Source organism: Dermochelys coriacea, chromosome 8 (genome assembly GCF_009764565.3).
Source record: "Dermochelys coriacea isolate rDerCor1 chromosome 8, rDerCor1.pri.v4, whole genome shotgun sequence".
Classification (NCBI taxonomy): Eukaryota; Metazoa; Chordata; order Testudines; family Dermochelyidae; genus Dermochelys; species Dermochelys coriacea.
The window spans coordinates 66,352,437-66,375,288 of NC_050075.1; the positions used below are offsets into that span (position 1 = coordinate 66,352,437).

Here is a 22,852-nt window from a genome sequence, read left to right on the forward strand (position 1 = left end):
TAAGAATCTGAAGTGCCTTCCAAAATCTGAGAGGGACGATGTGTGGAGCATGGTTTTAGAAGTCTTAAAAGAGCAGCATTCTAATGCGGAAACTACACAACTCAAACCACCAAAAAAGAAAATCAACCTTCTGCTGGTGGCATCTGACTCAGATGATGAAAATGAACATCTGTCAGTTCGCACTGTTTTGCATCATTATCAAGGAGAACCCATCATCAGCATGGAAGCATGTCCTCTGTAATGGTGGTTGAAGCATGAAGGGACATATGAATCTTTAGCACATCTGGCATGTAAATATCTTTCAACGCCAACCATGTGAATGCCTGTTCTCACTTTTAGGTGATATTGTAAACAAGAAGCAGACAGCATTATCTCCTGCAAATTGTAACCAACTCTGTTTGTCTGAATGATTGGTTGATCAGAAAGTAGGACTGAGTGGACTTGTAGGCTCTAAAATTTTACATTGTTTTATTATTTAATGCAGTTGGGTTTTTTTTGTACATAATTCTACATTTGTAAGTTCAACTTTCATGATAAAGAGATTGCAGTACAATACTTGTATGAGTTGAATTGAAAAATACAATGTTTTTTGTTTTTTTACAGTGCAAATATTTGTAATCAAAAATATATATAAAGTGAGCACTGTACACTTTGTATTCTGTGTTGTAATTGAAATTAATATATTTGAATGCAATATATACAAATGCACAAAGCCTTGGAAACAAGCAGGGAGAACTGGAGGTCCTGGTGATGTCAAGGAATTATGACGTGATTGGAATAACAGAGACTTGGTGGGATAACTCACATGACTGGAGTACAGTCATGGATGGTTATAAACTGTTCAGGAAGGACAGGCAGGGAAGAAAAGGTGGGGGAGTAGCACTATATGTAAGGGAGCAGTATGACTGCTCAGAGCTCCGGTACGAAACTGTGGAAAAACCTGAGTGTCTCTGGGTTAAGTTTAGAAGTGTGTGCAACAAGAGTGATGTCATGGTGGGAGTCTGCTATAGACCACCGGACCAGGGGGATGAGGTGGATGAGGCTTTCTTCCGGCAACTCACGGAAGCTACTAGATCGCATGCCCTGATTCTCATGGGTGACTTTAATTTTCCTGATATCTGCTGGGAGAGCAATACAGCGGTGCATAGACAATCCAGGAAGTTTTTGGAAAGCGTAGGGGACAATTTCCTGGTGCAAGTGCTAGGGGAGCCAACTAGGGGGAGCGCTTTTCTTGACCTGCTGCTCACAAACCGGGTAGAATTAGTGGGGGAAGCAAAAGTGGATGGGAATCTGGGAGGCAGTGACCATGAGTTGGTTGAGTTCAGGATCCTGACGCAGGGAAGAAAGGTAAGCAGCAGGATACGGACCCTGGACTTCAGGAAAGCAGACTTTGACTCCCTCAGGGAACAGATGGCCAGGATCCCCTGGGGGACTAACATGAAAGGGAAGGGAGTCCAGGAGTGCTGGCTGTATTTCAAGGAATCCCTGTTGAGGTTACAGGGACAAACCATCCCGATGAGTCGAAAGAATAGTAAATATGGCAGGCGACCAGCTTGGCTTAATGGTGAAATCCTAGCGGATCTTAAACATAAAAAAGAAGCTTACAAGAAGTGGAAGGTTGGACATATGACCAGGGAAGAGTATAAAAATATTGCTCGGGCATGTAGGAAAGATATCAGGAGGGCCAAATCGCACCTGGAGCTGCAGCTAGCAAGAGATGTCAAGAGTAACAAGAAGGGTTTCTTCAGGTATGTTGGCAACAAGAAGAAAGCCAAGGAAAGTGTGGGCCCCTTACTGAATGAGGGAGGCAAGCTAGTGACAGAGGATGTGGAAAAAGCTAATGTACTCAATGCTTTTTTTGCTTCTGTTTTCACTAACAAGGTCAGCTCCCAGACTGCTATGCTGGGCAACACAAAATGGGGAAGAGATGGCCAGCCCTCTGTAGAGATAGAGGTGGTTAGGGACTATTTAGAAAAGCTGGACGTGCACAAGTCCATGGGGCCGGACGAATTGCATCCGAGAGTGCTGAAGGAATTGGCGGCTGTGATTGCAGAGCCCTTGGCCATTATCTTTGAAAACTCGTGGCGAACGGGGGAAGTCCCGGATGACTGGAAAAAGGCTAATGTAGTGCCCATCTTTAAAAAAGGGAAGAAGGAGGATCCTGGGAACTACAGGCCGGTCAGCCTCACCTCAGTCCCTGGAAAAATCATGGAGCAGGTCCTCAAAGAATCAATCCTGAAGCACTTAGAGGAGAGGAAAGTGATCAGGAACAGTCAGCATGGATTCACCAAGGGAAGGTCATGCCTGACTAATCTAATCGCCTTTTATGATGAGATTACTGGTTCTGTGGATGAAGGGAAAGCAGTGGATGTATTGTTTCTTGACTTTAGCAAAGCTTTTGACACGGTCTCCCACAGCATTCTTGTCAGCAAGTTAAGGAAGTATGGGCTGGATGAATGCACTATAAGGTGGGTAGAAAGCTGGCTAGATTGTCGGGCTCAACGGGTAGTGATCAATGGCTCCATGTCTAGTTGGCAGCCGGTGTCAAGTGGAGTGCCCCAGGGGTCGGTCCTGGGGCCCGTTTTGTTCAATATCTTCATAAATGATCTGGAGGATGGTGTGGATTGCACTCTCAGCAAATTTGCGGATGATACTAAACTGGGAGGAGTGGTAGATACGCTGGAGGGGAGGGATAGGATACAGAAGGACCTAGACAAATTGGAGGATTGGGCCAAAAGAAATCTAATGAGGTTCAATAAGGATAAGTGCAGGGTCCTGCACTTAGGATGGAAGAATCCAATGCACCGCTACAGACTAGGGACCGAATGGCTCGGCAGCAGTTCTGCGGAAAAGGACCTAGGGGTGACAGTGGACGAGAAGCTGGATATGAGTCAGCAGTGTGCCCTTGTTGCCAAGAAGGCCAATGGCATTTTGGGATGTATAAGTAGGGGCATAGCGAGCAGATCGAGGGACGTGATCGTTCCCCTCTATTCGACACTGGTGAGGCCTCATCTGGAGTACTGTGTCCAGTTTTGGGCCCCACACTACAGGAAGGATGTGGATAAATTGGAAAGAGTACAACGAAGGGCAACGAAAATGATTAGGGGTCTAGAGCACATGACTTATGAGGAGAGGCTGAGGGAGCTGGGATTGTTTAGTCTGCAGAAGAGAAGAATGAGGGGGGATTTGATAGCTGCTTTCAACTACCTGAAAGGGGGTTTCAAAGAGGATGGCTCTAGACTGTTCTCAATGGTAGCAGATGACAGAACGAGGAGTAATGGTCTCAAGTTGCAATGGGGGAGGTTTAGATTGGATATTAGGAAAAACTTTTTCACTAAGAGGGTGGTGAAACACTGGAATGCGTTACCTAGGGAGGTGGTAGAATCTCCTTCCTTAGAGGTTTTTAAGGTCAGGCTTGACAAAGCCCTGGCTGGGATGATTTAACTGGGACTTGGTCCTGCTTTGAGCAGGGGGTTGGACTAGATGACCTTCTGGGGTCCCTTCCAACCCTGATATTCTATGATTCTATGATTCTATGAAAATGTAGTAAACATTGAAAAATATATAAAATAAATGGTATTCTATTGTTTAACAGCATGATTAATCATGATTAATTTTTTTAATCGCTTGACAGCTCTAATTAAAAACTTTAAATTCATTTTGATTTTAGTCTCCCACTTAAATTGAGTTACAGTTGTGGAGTCAGTGTATGTCTTCTTTTCATTTTGTTTTCTTGCTCACAGTGCAACAGAGATTGTGGAGAAGTTTACCTTATCTCTGCTTAATCTTTTGTTTGATGGAGCCAGAGAAGGCCTTCAGTTGAACAGAAGTGGAACATGTGTTGTATGACAGTCACATTTCAATATGGGCAATAGGTTTATTGATTATGACTTCGGGGCACAGAAGGAAGATAAAATTAGCATTGTAATTGGCTATTGGTCATATTCTTTTTATTTAGCTAACCTGGTTAATCATGTTCAGTCTCTTCTGAGTGATAGAATAGAGAAACCTGTTGTTGTAGCAACCAGGCAAGGTACTAACAAACTTCAACAGGACTTTATTTTTAAAATGGAAACCTCTTTACCAAGCTGCTGCTGGACCCTCGGTAGCTCTCACTCAGCCTCCTCTACTCCTCTCCCCGCTTTCCTGTTTCCTGTCTTTTCAGACTCCCAACAGCCAGTGCTCCCAGTTCTGATAATTACAAGCAGCATCTAAACACCACATTCCCTCCTCTCTTAAGAAACTCTCCCAATTAAAATAAACATTGTTGTTCTAACCACAGGAACAAATATGAAACAAGACACTATACTGTTGGAAGAAATATGACACTGAAAACACTGTAGATACTACATAACGTAGTCTCTAGTCCAGACAGGTGGTCATCTGGGTCTGACAGGCCATCTCTCAAGCCCCGGTTCCAGTACAATGTCTTGGTGTGTTGATACTAGAGAGAAGTCATCTAATGCAGACTGGGTGTTGGCATAATCTCCTCTTGGTGCATAGGCAGATGCAAGATAAGAAGCATTCCATACCTGCCCATCAGAAAGTCAATAGATGTAAGGTCCCTTCTTCTCTATCATTTTAAGAGGAGCTGTGAATTTATGGTCCCCTTTGCATAAAATTCCAGGTTTTCGTATTCTAACAAAGGAACCACACTCAAACTTTGGTTCCTTAGCACCCCGCCGCTTGTCTGTGAAAGCCGTATACTTTGCTTGGTTCTATTCAACTGTTTTTCTCACATCATCCTCGGTTGGGGCATCAGGTCATGCCTTTAACAATCCAGCAATGTTCAGTTTAGCATTCATCTGTTTCCCATGCAGTAACTCTGCGGGTGATCTTTGCGTTGTGGCATGTCTTGTAGCCTGGTATGCTTGCAAGAAATCAGTAGTGAAGGGTATCCACAATTGTCCTTCCAGTTCAGGCGTTTGCAAACTCTCTTTCAAACTTCTGTTAAACCGTTCGATTTCCCCATTGGCTTGAGGGTAATATAGGGATGACCTTCTGTGTAAAATGTTTCTCTCTGCTAGAAAAGTTTCAAAATCCAGGGAAGTAAATTGATTACCATTATCTGAAACCAGTTCTTTGGAGTTACCTTCCCTGCTAAAAACTGAAGAAAGGAATTTAATTACTATAGCAGAAGAGATTTGCGATGTGAACACTACCTCAGGCCATTTACTGAAATAGTCTATTAAAGTGATGGCATAACAGCAGTCACTTGGAGCAGTATCAAAGGGTCCTACAATGTCAATCACCACTTTTTCCCATGCAGATTCAGGAAGAGGAACAGGCTGTAATTGAGGGGTACATGTCATTGCTGTCTTATCATGCATTAGGCAAGTGACACAGGACTATGAGTGCTTCAGTTTCAGAGTCCATCCCTGGCCTCCAATATAGATCCTATAGTCGTTGTTTGGTTCTGACTCTGACAATTCCTTGATGAGCATCGTGTGCCAGGTGTATGAGTTTTGACTGTAATTCTTCTGGCACAAGTAGCCGTTGTGTACCTCAGAGCACACAGCTATCAGCAAAGAAAGTTCATCCTGAACTCTAAAATAAGGCAGCAAAACTGGGTCAAGGTTTTTAGGGTTACTGGGTCATCTCTTTGTCAGAAATTCCCATAATTTTTGTTGAATTGGACATGCTGAACAAGCAGCTTGAAATTCTTTTGTAACTGCAGTAAGAGTGCTTGTAATAAGCGCAACTACTGCATCCTCATCCTCCGGTGGACCATCTGATGACGGCAAAGGCAGGCGAGAAAGGCAATCAGCTATCACATTTTGGTTTCCTGGCTTATATTCCAGTTCATAATTGAAAGAGAGTATCTTGCAGACCATCTAGCAATACGATATCCTGCTCTTCCCAGTCCTTTCGTGGTGAGCAACGTCGTCAAAGGACCGTGGTCTGTGCGCAACTTGAACGTGCAGCCCCACAGGTAAGTTCTCCATTTTTCAGTAGCCCAGAAACAACCAAGTGCTTCTTTTTCAACTGTAGAATATTTTCTTTCAGCATTACTTAGTGTCCTTGAAGCAAATGCAACAGTCCTCTCTGTGTTGTCCTTATGAAGTTGTGTGAGGAAAGCCTCAAGTCCACAATCAGAAGCATCAGTAGTTACAATTGTGGACAATGCAGGACTGAATAGTGCAAGTACTGAACTATGTACAATCAAATCTTTCACCGTTTTGAAACTAGCTTGTGCATCCCTTGTCCACACTAAGGGTGAACTTCTCCATAGTAATTCTTGTAATGGTTCAATGACGGAAGCATAATTGGGAATGAATTTTGCATACCAGGAGGTAAGACCCAAGAAGAAACAGAAGGTTTGCAAATCTGTTGCAGGAGGAGCATTCAAAATTGCCAGGATATGATCTGAATCAGGTTTTAATCCAGCCTGTGAAATTGTATGCCCCAGAAAGGAGAGTTCACTTTGTCTAAATTTGCATTTGGACCTATTGAGCTTGAGGCCTGCTTTGTTGATGCAGTTTAGTACAGACTGCAGGTTACTGTCATGCTCCTCAGAAGTATTTCCAAACACGATAATATCATCCAGATAGCACTGAACTCCATGGTGATTCTTCAGAATCAATTACATCATTTTTGGAAGGCACTTTGGGCAGATGTGAGACCGTATGGAACACGTTTAAAATGAAATAGTCCCTCATGTGTAATAAATGCTGTGAGATCTCTGCTGTCTTCATGCAACATAACCTCGTAGTATGCGGTCTGCAAATCAAGAGTAGAAAGCATCTTTGCTCCACGGAGTTCTGCAAATACTTCTTCTATGTGAGAAAGAGGATGGCTGTCAATCACAATAGCTTTATTTGGCTCCCTTAAGTCCACACAAAGGTGAATGCCTCTACCCTTCTTCTGCGTCACTACTATAGGTGAAACCCATTCCGAGGAGTCAGTCTCTTCAATAATGTCCTTTTGAACAAGTTTTCTAAGTTCCTCTGAAACAACTTCCGTGACTGAAAATGGTAAGCATCGTAACTTCTGTCGTACAGGCATCACATTATTCTGCATTTTAACTTTATGCAGAAGCCCATAAGCACAACCGAGTTTCTCCTCAACCTGGTGTTGGGTTCCAGCTGAAACTGGTGTGTGTACCACAAGAGTGCTTTGCTGTGGAAGATCAATTCATCCATTAATTACCCTGAGATTTAAAGCAGCCAATAAATTTCTGCCAAGGATAGGAGTGCCTTTGTGGACAATGTAGAACTCTGCAGTTACACAGCAATCACCAAAAGTAACTATTGTTGGCAGGCAGCCATGTACTTGACTATGGTTTTTCAAATAGCAAACCAAGAGAAGTTTGGATTCAGTGAGAGGCACATCTTTAAAGTAATGTAAATAGATGGAATCAGGTAGTATAGATAATGCTGAGCCAGTGTCCAACATTAGCTGAATAGAGTGTGATTTGTCAGAGGGTATGGCGGAATCGTTTACCGTGCACTTTATTTGTTCTGGAATATGTGCAGTAGTGATTTTGTCCAAGCTTAGCACAGTAACGTCTGGTATTGTAACTGCATGCACTTGTTGATTGTTGCAGCAGCTAGTTCATACTTTAGCAAAATGCCCAATCTTTTTGCAATAATTGCACTGAGCTACTTTTGCCGGACTTCCTGTATAGCTTGCAAGGTGTTGTGGGGATCCACAGCGAAAGCATGCTTTTACTGTATTTTTAATTTGCTGATTCGGTAGTTTTCCTCTTGTAATCATTTGTCTGCAGTGATAGTGAACTTTTCTACAAAGGAGTCACAGCCTGGACTGTGCCTCCTGTATCCATGCTCATTATTTTGGTTTCAGCTGTAGCTCACTCAATCTGAGTAGCAATGGTTATTGCTTTTTCTAGTGTAAGTTGTAGTTCTAGAAGTAAGCGTTCTCTTACACGAAGCATGATTGTTTTCTCAATGAGCTGGTCTCTAATCATCTCATCTGCCATATTCCCAAAGTCACAAGTTACAATCAGACTCCTCAAGGAAGCAGTTTACTGCATTATAGTCTCCCGTTTTCTGCTCACACTGGCAAAATCTGTAGCGATTAGCTACTACATTAATTTTTGGCACAAAAAAGTTATTTAACGCAGTGAGTGCAGTCTCATATTTATCATCTGCAAGGGGAAAAGTGTAAAATATACACGGCCTTTCTGCTCCAAGCAGTGGATTAGCAGAGCATGCTTTCTTACTTCAGAAATCTCTGTAGCAATGATTGCAAGCAGATAAGTCTCAAACATATGGATCCAGGCAGTAAAAACAATTGGAGGCTCACCTGGGCTTTGCAGAAAGGGTACAGGTGGGTTCAGAGGCAGAAGATCCATCCTCGTCGCCAAAATGTTGTAGCAACCAGGCAAGGTACTAACAAACTTCAACAGGACTTTATTTTTAAAGTGGAAACCTCTTTACCAAGCTGCTGCTGGACCCTCGGTAGCTCTCACTCGGCCACCTCAACTCCTCCCCCCTCCTTCCTGTTTCCTGTCCTTTCAGACTCCCTACAGCCAGTGCTCCCAGTTCTAATAATTACAAGCAGCATCTAAACACCACACCTGTCAAGCAGGGAATGATATTTCTTACTACCATTAGGTAGGGCCTGATTCTCCTTTCACACTGATGTAAGTCAGGAGCTATTCCCCTAAAGACAATGGGGCTACACCAGTGTATATCCATTATAAGTGAGATAAGAATTGGAGCCCTGGTCAGGGATGTCCTTTATAAGTTCCATAAAAGACAGCAAATGGCTTCACTTATATTTAAAGTATTTAGCTTTTATGGAGGCAACTGTATTTACATTATATTTTAAAGAAAATGTTAGCTTAAAACTGAATCAATAGTACAAGAGAAGGAAGTGTATAGCTTGCAGTTATAAAAAACAGAGTTGAAGCCCTTCATAAGGGATTTATTTCCGCTCTGACAGAGTCCTTCAATGACATAAGCACCTTTGTTACACCAAACAGAATTCCTCACATTGGATAAAAAGAGAATCTGTCTGTGTAGATGATTTTGGCTTCCAGAGTGAAGAGGATAGATTGGAAGCTCTAAGACAGACTTTTGAATTCCATTTGTAGAAGGCCCCTAGAGATCTCAGATCTTAAAGGGCTCTACTTTTATTACAATCATTAGGACTTCAGAGTTAAGTATTGTCTATAAGCTGCCCCAGATATATACTTTGACACATATGCTGAACTTGTAATAGGATCTGTTTCTTGAGACCTATTCAGAACTGTAGTACAAACCATCATCAATATTGTATATTGTATATGGGGTAGCATATTGTACTGGTTCATCATTGCAGTAATAGTTTTATTGTCGCTATAAGGATTAAGTATAGTTTTTGTGTTGGAATATTTTGGGCCCACTAACTGATTATCTAATTGTAGGGTCTCTTGTTTTTATCATCAAATGCAGTACTTTGTACAGTATGGTAATAGTGCACAGCACTTCATAGCAAATAAATAGATGGCATCTACCCAAGGAGTTTGGTTTATAATGCTAGAAAATTAATAGCTCATGCCACTGTCAGGCTTTTCCTGAGTGGATGATGTGATTGGGATTTAAGCAGGTGGATTTTCTTTCTGATGGACAGCATGTTTTACAGATCTTTTCCCAATGACATTTTCTTTTAAAATAATATATAGACATTGAAGTATGGAATAGGCATTTTTTAACTGAAATCTAAAATAAGGGTATAAACCTCTATGCCAGTTATCCACTGCTTAGAGAAATCTGCAGAAATAATCGAATAGGAATTTGTATTCAATTTTCATATATACCCATGGAAAATGCTTTATTCATTCATCCATATTTTCCATTAGCTCACAGTAACGTCCTTCTCGTGAAGGTTCTTTAGATGCCAGTATACACTATACATTAGGCAAAAATCACATGAGAGCAGCAGATTGTGCCTGCGGTACAGGGTTGTCTTTGTCTTATTGCTAGTCATTTGTTTTTTTAATTAAATAATGAAAAAGTAGTTGTAAACTTTGTTGTATCACATTACATTAAAAAGCAAGTTGCAAAAATCTATAGAGGTATTTGTAAAGAGCCTATCACTATAGTACCTAGGAAATAAGACATTATCAGGGCCGGCTCCAGGCACCAGCTTTGCAAGCAGGTGCTTGGGGCGGCATTTAAAATGGGGCAGCAATCCATGTCCCGCAGCGGCAATTCGGCGGCAGCTCCGCCGCTCTTCCCGCTGCTGTGGCTTTTGGGCTGCAGCTCTGCTGCTGTTCCGGGCGGGGTGGCAATTTGGCGGCAGCTCCACCACTATTGCGGCAGTGGCAATCCAGCGGCAACTGCTTGGGGCAGCAAAATTGGTAGAGCCGCCCCTGGACGTTATATAAATAAATTAGATTGCATGTCAGCTCTATTGAACTGACACAACACAATGAAAAATGTTTTGAAGTATGCTTTTTTGTTCAGATTAAACATAAACAATAATAGTATGTAACTCCTACAGTTTGATTGGGAATGTATACTCACCAGAGGTGCCTTCCCTGGCATCACCGCCAACTGATCCTGTGAGGGGATGGGCTCCAGAGTTAAAAACAGTTCTTGGCTGTCCGCTTGCCTGCTTAACATTTTTCTGTTTCTCCTCCTCTTCCTCAACAATGTCCTCCTCATTGTTGCTTCACAGACATGCCACCCGGGGCTCCCAGGAAGTATCCACAGAGCGTTTTGGGATAGTGGCGGGTCACCACTGAGAATTATATGCAGCTCCTCATAAAAGCAGCATGTCTGTGGGGCCTCCCTTGTCTTCTGGTACGCTTGCCAAAGCTGCTTTATTTTCATGCGGCACTGCAGTGTGTCCCTAGTGTAGCCCTTTTCCCCTATGCCCTGCACAATCTTGGCATAGATATCAGCATTTCTTCTGCTGGATTGGAGCTCTGCCTGCACAGACTTTTTTCCCCACACAGCAATAAGATCCACCACCTCCTATGTACTCCATACTGGAGCACGTTTGCTGCCTTGAGTTTCCATGATCAGCTGTGCTGGCGAGCTCTCCCTGCTGATCAAATGGGAAATGAACATTCAAAAGTTCCCGGGGCTTTAACAGGGGAGCGGCTCTTTCCTGTGTACCTGGCTAATGTGTAGTGATGTTGAAAGTGCGCTCCAGAGCGGTCACAGTGGAGCACTGTGGGACACCTGGAGGTCAATTCATTCAAATTCCACAATGCAGTGTCTACACAATCCCCATGTCAACCTGTGGATGTGGAATCAAGTGCTACACCTTTTGCAGAGGTGGACTACAGAAGTCGACTTTACAGGCCACTTAGGTTGGCGGAAGGGACTCAGTAGTGTAGACACATACATTATTAGATCAACTTAACATGGCTTATGTTTGCCTAAGTTTGTAGTGTAGACCAGGCCACTGTCTGCTGTGGACAGCAGGAAACCTCTGCCTTTGTTTCTTTACATTATGTGCTGTGGTATGTGTTGCCAGGATCAAACCTAAAGTGACGAGAAGAACATTAGCATGGAATAAGTGAAAAGACAGATGTTTTACCAATAAACAAACATTTTCAGTAGACATTTTTTGAAAAGTACAGAGAAGCTTTCTATTTTAATTTCTGTGCAGGTTTCTTTTGGCTCTAGTGGTGGTAATTAAGATGCTTGTACTTTTTTATTTAATAAATTCATAATATTTCAAGAGCAAAATTACATTCGGCTGTATTCCCTCACACAGAAATAAACTACTTCTTGTACTGTACTAATGTACAAAGTTTGGCTGCATTCTTCTAATGTGGCCTCTATCTATTACTTTGTTTTGCTTTACAGTGTGGAGGGTCCAACTTTTACACCATCTCATCAACATCTGCCTGTTAGGCATACTCACCATCAGCCTTGCTCAGCTGCTCCAGGTAACAGCATAGTACTGGGTTTTTTGAATAAAATATTATCTATCTTGTTTTGTTGATACTCTTGCAGGATATCTTGATGCAGAACTCCCATTGACTTCTGTGGGAGATCCACACGTGGATAGCTTACAACGTTGGGCCTATAACTTCTTGTGATAAGCACACACTCAAGACAGTGTTTTTTGTGAAGAATTACTGGCTGTACATGTTTTATGAAGTTTGGTTTCCACTCTAAGTGGAATATGGCTTTCAATAGTTATAAAATAATTAACATTGTATTCAGTAATAAATTTACCTTTATCTCTTTACTGAGTGATGGGTACTGTGTGCACATGATATAATTCATGTATATGCTTGCCATACTTTTGTTTACATTAAAATAAAGATCATTTTACATAAAAATCAAAAAGCCTCCAAAAATTTGATAATTTACAATTGAAATATTTGAAACAATGAAAGCAACCGATTTGCTGAACTAATTTTATTTTTAAATGATTTTCCAAGTATTTCCATACGTTGTAACTTAGTTACATTGTATTCTATTTTAATTCCAATTAGGAGTCATTAGAAGGTCCTCGTCTATGTCTTATGTGGATGGATATGTAGGAACTTGGCCCAAAGAGAAAAGGTAAGTCATCGTTACATAGAAGCTGGTTTAAGATGTAACTGTGGATCAGCCACTAAATAATACTGAACTATATTTAACATAATTTGGACTTTCAAAAAGCCTTGCACAGGTGGCTTTTAAGTAAACCCAAGTCGTCACAGAGTGAGAGGTAAAGAAATATCATTGAGTAGAAACTAGCAAATAGAAAAGAAAACATAGGAATAATTGGTCAGTTTTTCAACCTGGTGAAAGGTTAACATTGGGGTGCTTCAATATTTCATATTCTGACTGGTGGTGTTAAATATACTTGTCTGCACACAATATACCTGAAGTGCCAGTAGAAGTCATCAAGATCAGGAGTAGGATTTAAAAAAAAAAAAAAAAAGTACTTTTCTATGGATAATGAGAATAGGCTGATGAGAGAGGACTTTAGAACAAAATAGAGGGGATATAAACTCTTACGTTGTAGGTATAAACCATCACTGTTTGGCTTCTTTTACTTTCCTTTGACGTATCTGGTACTGGCTGCTGTCAGAAAAGAAGGATGCTGGATTAGATGGACCACTAATGTGTTTCAGTATGACCAGTTCCTATATTCCTAAAATGGCTTAAGTGTATTACAGATTGGCAGGAATATTTTTTTTCTCTCTGAAGTTACCCAAAATGAATAAGCATATTTTTCATATGAAAATACAAGCATACATGTGGTTATAATTAAATACAAGTAATTAGAACAAACAATAAAAGCATGAGACTGAATAAGATATTATATTCTATTTAGTTTTGTATTTTCGTAATGCTAGCAAATTAAGCTAATCATATCTCATTAGTACACATAGAGTACTACAATTTTAGATTGTTTTTTCACAGTAATGTAAGTTTGTTTATTGTATTAAATATGAATTGTTTAACAGTTTTGTTTATTTTAATCCCATTTAGATCTTCGATGCATGGAGTTTCATTTGACATTTCTTTTGATAATGAAAACAGTATTCAGATATCTACTCCAAACAGAGGAATTACTAGATCTGTTAGTAATGAAGGCCTTATGCTAAATATCAACCGCATGCCCAAACACATTAGGAAAAACCTGTCCTTCAAGCCAGTAAATGGAGAAGAGGAAACTCAAGATATTGAAGAAGAAAAGGACATAGTATCTCATATTGACTCAAAGGCCAGTGCATCTCTTAACACAAATGAAAGGAATGCCAATGAAAAAAGCCAGTACAAGCTTCCAAATGGAGCTCTGCAAAACAGGGTAGTTATGGATGATTTTGGCAATCAGATTGAGACTCCAAGCATTGAAGAAGCTTTGCAGATAATTCATGATACTGAAAAATCTCCCAGTATTATCCAGCCAGACCAAATTACAAATGGGTTCTTTCTTCATAATCAGGAAATTAGCATCTTGAATTCAAATATTAAACTAAATCAACCTAATCCTGATATCATTATAGACACCAAAATTGCCCTAAGTCCTGTGACTGACAATACTGAAGTGGACACTGGAATACATGTTCCTTCAGAAGATATTCCAGAAACTATGGATGAGGATTCTTCTTTGAGAGATTATACTGTAAGCATGGACTCTGACATGGAAGACCCACCTAAATGTCTTCAGGATTATGATATACGAGCTAGCAACCATAGAGAGCTATTAAGTCCCTGTCCAAGCTCAATAAGTACCAAATCGCAAGCTGGCAGCAGTGCTTCTTCAAGCTCAGGAGTCAAAATGACCAGCTTTGCAGAGCAGAAATTCAGGAAACTGAATCACACAGATAGCAGAAGTAGTGGAAGCAGTTCTCAGAAAACTACCCCAGAAGGCTCTGAGTTGAATATTCCTCATGTTGTTGCTTGGACTCAGATACCTGAGGAAACACCTCTCCCTCAAGGAAGAGACACTACACAGTTGCTTGCTTCAGAAATGGTCCATCTTAGGATGAAGCTGGAGGAAAAGAGGCGAGCCATTGAAGCACAGAAGAAGAAAGTGGAAGCTGCTTTTACTAAGCAGAGACAGAAAATGGGAAGGACAGCATTTCTTAATGTAGTGAAAAAGAAAGGTGATGGAATATCACCTCTTCGAGAAGAAGCAGCTGGAGCTGAAGATGAAAAAGTATTCACTGATAGTAATAGATTGAAAGAAAAAGACACACAAAAACCAGTTGAACAAATTAATAAGACTGCAGAGGTAATAAAGGAAAGTGCTGAAAATTCTCAGGCCAAGTGGTTAAAATCACCTAATACACCTATGGATGCTGAAAAGCAATGGAACTTAGTAAGCCCCGCAGAAGAAACCTTAAATGAAGGGGATATTTTAGAATATACAAAATCTATTGAAAAGCTAAATGCTTCTCTACATTTCCTCCAGCAGGAAATGCAACGCCTGTCCCTTCAGCAAGAGATGTTGATGCAAATGAGGGAGCAGCAGGCCTGGGTTATTTCACCTCCTCAGCCTTCACCTCAGAAACAAATCAGAGAGCTTAAATCTTCAATGAAGCAAACAGGACTGTCATCTCCCATTGCACCATTTGCTTTGGAACCTCCTCGCCCTACTCATCAATCACCACAGTCTTCTAATAGGAAGAATGCCTCTTTCCCTGTTAAAATGCAAAGGACTCCCCGGCCAAATGAACTGAAAATAATACCTTTTAATCGCACCTTAACTGCTCCACGGTCTGTGGATAGTCTTCCTCGTTTGAGAAGATTTTCTCCAAGTCAGGTTCCCATTCAGACTAGATCATTTGTATGTTTTGGAGATGATGGAGAACGTATATCTGAACCTAAATTAAAAAATCTTTTGAAAGAAGTCAAACCTACAGAGGATGTAGCAAAAGAACAACAACAACAACAACAAAAAGGTACTTTGGAAGAATGTGAACAAAAAGTGAAGGAAAAGGAGATCAAGCCTTTTGAATCTAAGGTTTCTGAAATATTATCTCAGCCCATCACAGAAACTGTTTGTCTTACCCCAAATGAAGATCAGCTAAGCCAACCTGTTTTGCCAACACTGATTCCTAAAACAGCTAACCTAATTGAAGTTTCCCTCTCAGATTTGAAACCACCAGAAAAGGCTGAAGTGTCTATTGAGAAATATGAAGGTGAGAGTGATAGAGAACAATTCGAGGATGACCAAAAAGTGTGTTGTGGATTCTTTTTTAAGGTAGGTGAACTAGAACAATGCATGAGTCTATTGGAAACATTTTACTTTTTCAAAGGGAGCCTTTTATTTCATAGATGACTTTTCAATAACCACTTTCCATTGAGGCCAATTGCATATAGTGATTAAAAGATTTCTCAGCCATTGTGACTCTTAATTGATTTGGGATCATAGGGACTGTCAGTATCTGCCAGCAATTTTCACCACCTCTTTCAATTCATAAAGTTTTAAAGATGTTTGGGAATTTGGGGAGAGGGGAGTAAAGAAGCAGCATATTGAATATAGGCACACTTCTTTTTTCTTTTAACACAAGCTTTAGTGCCCACACAAACCAATTTCTTTCATGTCCTTTACTTCCTGACAGTTATGTAAGATTTCGGATCTCCTTAGAGTACTCTGCGTATTTTAAAAGTGTCACATTTTATACGTGTCGTTAAAAATGAATATATTGTATACTAAAATGCCTATGTGTAGGCAGAATCTTTTAATCAAAATGTGCATTTTAAAAAGGCAGTTTGGATGCTGAAAGCCACTACTGTTTTGAATGTAGTCTTCAAAATTTTTCTTGGAGTGCACAAAATCTTGCACTGCACTGTTTGAATACCATATATTTAAAGTGATACCAAATTGAGACTGCCTTCTCATGGCCCAGGAACACAGTTTTAGCATATTTTATTCCCTTTTTCATTCATCACTGAAACTGCTGCATCCACAATATGCATACCCTGTCTCCCTCTGGAAACCAATCCATGGTGCTAACAAAATATACTGAATTGGCCAGCAGAGGTTGCTTTATGTATTGCATAGTCACATGCTCCTCCTGGAAAACTCTCATCCTCTCCACATGCACAGCCTACAGTTAACTGAAAGTGAAACTCCTGTGTTCATTCCTGAACCCTGTGAGTTTCATATGATGGTGCTTGTTACTGCTATAGCACAACTATACAAGCTAACTTAGAGTAATAATGGCAAACCTTAGTATCTTCTGTTTTAATCTGCTCTGAATCCACCATTTGGAAAGAAAATAGAATTATTTGCATCCATCTGACGAGCAGCAGTTTGTGCAAATGCTTCAAGATCTTTCCCATTACAAATCCTATTCTGTTTTTGGTTTTTGGTTTTTTTTAAGAGTCTGTGAGTGTGTAGAGTGCATTGTAAGACACCAGTCCTGTACTATGGTCCACTAATATGGACACCTTCACTCATGTTGAGTCTCATTGAAGCTAATGGGACTCTGCAAGTGTGCAAGGGTTTATGCTGTTGGATCTGAATAGGATTATGGTCTACAACTGTAACATCTTAACTGTATGCATTGTCTAACTTCAGTGTCATCTTTGATGTTTTAACTGAGAAACAGAAACTCTATTACGGCAAATTGTTAAGTTAAAACAAAAATTAAAACTAACTTCTGTAATTGCAGGGGATAATGTGAGATGGACTTTAATTTACTTTAATTTAACAAATATAAACCCCCTGTAGAATGTCAGAAAAAGTAATAGTGAGTTATTTCTTATTTCTTTTTTGTGGTATTCTTCTGCAAATGTTTAGATTTTTGTTATTATAGAAATAAATCAGTTGGACCTCAATCCTGCAAACAGGCACTAAGGACATGATTCACAACCCATTGAATTAATGAAAATACTCCCATTGACTTTCAAGGGCTTTGAATCCAAACTCCTGAATTCAGTATGATTACTCAGTGCATAAACTTAAGATAAGCACATTTTCAGGATTGGTGCCTTATTTTATGCCTTAGTCTTCCTCACCTGCATTCTAAGCCTGTTGACCATCTTTGCTTACATTCAAAACCTCAGAGCAGCTTTCAGTGAATTTTGCCACTACAGCTACTTTCACATTGATGAACTGAAAATCTGGCACATCTGAAATATGATGAAAGAAGTTCCTAAGGCACCAATACATCATCAAAATAACCAAGACTGTCACATTAGCTGTGCAGCACTTGACAGTGCATTGCAGGAAATTAATAAAATTCCTTAACTAGCTTTCTTGTCAGGATATGTGATATAAATGGTGATAACAAGTTTTTGAATTAGTGTTGGGATAAACTTTGTAATGCCTCCTCTCCCCCCATCAACCCCTGGTTGCCTTTTTCCCCTTTGTTTTGGAATGGAATGAGATCTTTGAAGCCTTTTTGTCTTCAAGGGCAGAGAGATGTGCTCCTGATCTAGCTCGGGGGTGCCCTCATAAACAGGTCCCAGTGGCTTAAGCTGGAGGCAGCTGTTCGTGTCTCCATGTGGTATTCCTCAAGTGGACGTTTCCTCCTGCTATGGTTTGATAGTTAGATCTGTATAGGTTTTACCACTTTAGTTATTATCTCCATTGTTGATATAAGTGAAGTATAAATTCTTCTTTGACATACCTAAATAATCTCCAAGTATGTACTGGTAAGGTTTTGGGGGTTGGTTTTGGAGGTTTGGTTTGGTTTGTTTTCCATAGAGTAGGGGAAAGACATTGGAAGGTTTTCAATAAGGATATTTAATAGATTATACCAACACAATCTAAAAAATGTAGACTTTTAGTGACCTGAAGTACACCATATGCAGAATCAAATTATCTTAAAATCTCCTGTCTATTTCTTCCTAAATATTGTTGCTGCTAGGATGATCAAAAGGCAGAAAATGATATGGCAGTGAAACGGGCAGCATTACTGGAGAAACGGTTGAGAAGGGAAAGAGAGACTCTACTTCGAAAGCAGCAGTTGGAAGCAGAGCTAGAACATAAGAAGGAAGAGACAAGGTAAAGCTAATTGCATATGCTAATTGCAACATAAGCAATAATAATATAATATATGAGTCTTTGCTATGGCTAAAATTATAAAAATTGTAATCATAATGCAATTAGGTCATCCTTCTTTGTTTTCCGCAACAAATCCTTTTCCCACTGTGAGCCCAATACTTTTAAACCTTTTACCTAAATTGATTTCAGGGAGTTCTGGTACTGGCAAACTGAGTTAAAGACTAAGAGTATATGCTGTCGTATCAATTCACAATTCCACTTGAATGAAAGAATAATTTTTCATATGTATTTGAGGGTAGGATTTGAACTATACTATAAAAGTAGATAACCTTTTTCATCCCGTTATTTACATTTACAAAGGGGGTGAGGAGTTTAGCTTCTCTGTTGGTGTAAACTGGCAAATTTATATCAGCTGAAGATCTGGACCCATATCTTCTGATTTCCCTGATACAATTAAAAACACGTCCAAAATCTAGGGTGAAAAGAAAGACAAGCTCTCAATAGATAAATGGAAAACTTTTTAAAAAAACATTAAATCCAAAAATTCCACAATCTGAAGTATGGTTCTAATTTTTCCAGTAACAACATTCAAGTGTGTTAAGTTTTCAGCTGTTTGAGAATAGATCAGTTTATCTTCCTTGTATATGAGAACTGGAAAATTCTGGAATAGCCATTTTTTCCCCTGTTACTAGTATTATGGTGGTTACAACTGCTAGTCTTTACGAGGGAAAGTTTTTTCTACTAAAACTTTATTTCATGATTTCTTAGGCGCAAGACAGAGGAAGAACGTCAAAAGAAAGAAGATGAGAAAGCACGTAGAGAATTTATTAAGCAAGAATATATGAGACGGAAACAACTGAAGCTCATGGAAGAAATGGATACTGTAATAAAACCACGCCCACACTCATCCAAACAAAAAAAGCCACGTCCAAAATCTATTCATAGAGATCATATTGAATCACCCAAAACTCCAGTTAAAGGTCCACCAGGTAACAAATATCAGTGTAGAAAAAGAGTCTGTTCATGCTAAAACACCAGCTTGAATTGTGGTACTAATCAAAATGTTCATAGATTAGCTTCATGCTAAACTGATTTACAATTTTTGAAGCTGCATGTCACTGAATTGGAAAAAGTAGAATTTACAAATGGAAGTTAATGATGACAAATGTTGCTGATATATTATGCATGCATGCATATAAGAAGAAACGCAAAGGTTTGCCCGATGAACACCAGTAAAAGCACTAATGTCTGGCATGATTTTGGGTATGCTCGTGTATTCTTTCCAGTCACTAACCTCTTCCTTGCACCTGTAGAGCTAACAATGAGTAGAACATTTGGGAGATGTGGGATTAATAAATGAAATGGTGACTATAAGGTAAGAGTCCTTAAACTGCTGCTTCATCATAGACAAAAATTGAAGTACATCTGAAAAGTTACCTTTATGTTCTGGTGGTTTTTTATTATGAATACTTCACCCACTCGTCTGACTTAGTGCATGTGTACTTGTGATCCCTGTGAGAATAGTCCTATGTAAAAGTGTAGCATGTCATTAATTATTTAATAATGGAGAATAATGATTTCAAAGAAACTATTAACAATTTACAAAAAGAAAAGGAGTACTTGTGGCACCTTAGAGACTAACAAATTTATTAGAGCATAAGCTTTCGTGAGCTACAGCTCACTTCATCGGATGCATTTGGTGGAAAAAACAGAGTAGAGATTTATATACACACACACAGAGAACATGAAACAATGGGTTTATCATACACACTGTAAGGAGAGTGATCACTTAAGATAAGCCATCACCAACAGCAGGGGGGGGAAGGAGGAAAACCTTTCATGGTGACAAGCAGGTAGGCTAATTCCAGCAGTTAACAAGAATATCAGAGGAACAGTGGGGGGTGGGGTGGGAGGGAGAAATACCATGGGGAAATAGTTTTACTTTGTGTAATGACTCATCCATTCCCAGTCTCTATTCAAGCCTAAGTTAATTGTATCCAGTTTGCAAATTAATTCCAATTCAGCAGTCTCTCGTTGGAGTCTGTTTTTGAAGCTTTTTTGTTGAAGTATAGCCACTCTTAGGTCTGTGATCGAGTGACCAGAGAGATTGAAGTGTTCTCCAACTGGTTTTTGAATGTTATAATTCTTGACGTCTGATTTGTGTCCATTCATTCTTTTACGTAGAGACTGTCCAGTTTGGCCAATGTACATGGCAGAGGGGCATTGCTGGCACATGATGGCATATATCACATTGGTAGATGCGCAGGTGAACGAGCCTCTGATAGTGTGGCTGATGTGATTAGGCCCTATGATGGTATCCCCTGAATAGATATGTGGACAGAGTTGGCAACGGGCTTTGTTGCAAGGATAGGTTCCTGGGTTAGTGGTTCTGTTGTGTGGTGTGTGGTTGCTGGTGAGTATTTGCTTCAGATTGGGGGGCTGTCTGTAAGCAAGGACTGGTCTGTCTCCCAAGATCTGAGAGAGCGATGGCTCGTCCTTCAGGATAGGTTGTAGATCCTTGATGATGCGTTGGAGGGGTTTTAGTTGGGGGCTGAAGGTGATGGCTAGTGGCGTTCTGTTGTTTTCTTTGTTGGGCCTGTCCTGTAGTAGGTGACTTCTGGGTACTCTTCTGGCTCTGTCAATCTGTTTCTTCACTTCAGCAGGTGGGTACTGTAGTTGTAGGAATGCATGATAGAGATCTTGTAGGTGTTTGTCTCTGTCTGAGGGGTTGGAGCAAATGCGGTTATATCGTTGCGCTTGGCTGTAGACAATGGATCGAGTGGTATGATCTGGATGAAAGCTAGAGGCATGTAGGTAGGAATAGCGGTCAGTAGGTTTCCGATATAGGGTGGTGTTTATGTGACCATCGCTTATTAGCACCGTAGTGTCCAGGAAGTGGATCTCTTGTGTGGACTGGTCCAGGCTGAGGTTGATGGTGGGATGGAAATTGTTGAAATCATGGTGGAATTCCTCAAGAGCTTCTTTTCCATGGGTCCAGATGATGAAGATGTCATCAATGTAGCGCAAGTAGAGTAGGGGCATTAGGGAACGAGAGCTGAGGAAGCGTTGTTCTAAGTCAGCCATAAAAATGTTGGCATACTGTGGGGCCATGCGGGTACCCATCGCAGTGCCGCTGATTTGAAGGTATACATTGTCACCAAATGTGAAATAGTTATGGGTCAGGACAAAGTCACAAAGTTCTGTCACCAGGTTAGCCGTGACAGTATCGGGGATACTGTTCCTGACGGCTTGTAGTCCATCTTTGTGTGGAATGTTGGTGTAGAGGGCTTCTACATCCATAGTGGCTAGGATGGTGTTTTTAGGAAGATCACCAATGGACTGTAGTTTCCTCAGGAAATCGGTGGTGTCTCGAAGATAGCTGGGAGTGCTGGTAACGAAGGGCCTGAGGAGGGAGTCTACATAGCCAGACAATCCTGCTGTCAGGGTGCCAATGCCTGAGATGATGGGGCGTCCAGGATTTCCAGGTTTATGGATCTTGGGTAGCAGATAGAATACCCCAGGTCCTGGCTCCAGGGGTGTGTCTGTGCGGATTTGTTCTTGTGCTTTTTCAGGGAGTTTCTTGAGCAAATGCTGTAGTTTCTTTTGGTAACTCTCAGTGGGATCAGAGGGTAATGGCTTGTAGAAAGTGGTGTTGGAGAGCTGCCTAGTAGCCTCTTGTTCATACTCTGACCTATTCATGATGACGACAGCACCTCCTTTGTCAGCCTTTTTGATTATGATGTCAGAGTTGTTTCTGAGGCTGTGGATGGCACTGTGTTCTGCATGGCTGAGGTTATGGGGTAAGCGATGCTGCTTTTCCACAATTTCAGCTCGTGCACGTCGGCGGAAGCAGTCTATGTAGAAATCCAGGCTGCTGTTTCGACCTTCAGGAGGAGTCCACCTAGAATCCTTCTTTTTGTAGTGTTGGCAGGAAGGTCTCTGTGGATTAATATGTTGGTCAGAGGTGTGTTGGAAATATTCCTTGAGTCTGAGACGTCGAAAATAGGATTCTAGGTCACCACAGAACTGTATCATGTTCGTGGGGGTGGAGGGGCAAAAGGAGAGGCCCCGAGATAGGACAGATTCTTCTGCTGGGCTAAGAGTATAGTTGGATAGATTAACAATATTGCTGGGTGGGTTACGGGAACCATTGTTGTGGCCCCTTGTGGCATATAGTAGTTTAGATAGCTTAGTGTCCTTTTTCTTTTGTAGAGAATCAAAGTGTGTTTTGTAAATGGCTTGTCTAGTTTTTGTAAAGTCCAGCCACGAGGAAGTTTGTGTGGAAGGTTGGTTCTTTATGAGAGTATCCAGTTTTGAGAGCTCATTCTTAATCTTTCCCTGTTTGCTGTAGAGGATGTTGATCAGGTGGTTCCGCAGTTTCCTTGAGAGTGTGTGGCACAAGCTGTCAGCATAGTCTGTGTGGTATGTAGATTGTAATGGATTTTTTACCTTCAGTCCTTTCGGTATGATGTCCATCTGTTTG

General features: G+C 40.6%; 1 protein-coding gene across 9 annotated transcripts in view; it reads left to right on the top strand.

Annotated features, from left to right (window-relative positions):
- Nucleotides 1–22,852, top strand: part of CAMSAP2 (calmodulin regulated spectrin associated protein family member 2) — a 162,665-nt gene that overhangs the window by 128,720 nt on the left and 11,093 nt on the right. For 6 of the 9 annotated variants that reach the window (XR_006273763.1, XM_038412793.2, XM_038412792.2 and 3 more), the window contains 5 exons: nucleotides 11,769–11,851; nucleotides 12,407–12,476; nucleotides 13,395–15,615; nucleotides 18,233–18,369; nucleotides 19,138–19,358. Coding sequence is in view for 8 of the 9 variants with exons in the window: in XM_038412793.2 (XP_038268721.1) it covers nucleotides 11,769–11,851; nucleotides 12,407–12,476; nucleotides 13,395–15,615; nucleotides 18,233–18,369; nucleotides 19,138–19,358 (2,732 nt within the window). In the remaining variant the exon portion in view is untranslated. The remainder of the gene's footprint in view (nucleotides 1–11,768; nucleotides 11,852–12,406; nucleotides 12,477–13,394; nucleotides 15,616–18,232; nucleotides 18,370–19,137; nucleotides 19,359–22,852) is intronic. The other 3 variants (XM_038412796.2, XM_043490887.1, XM_043490888.1) reach the window with 1 other exon arrangement.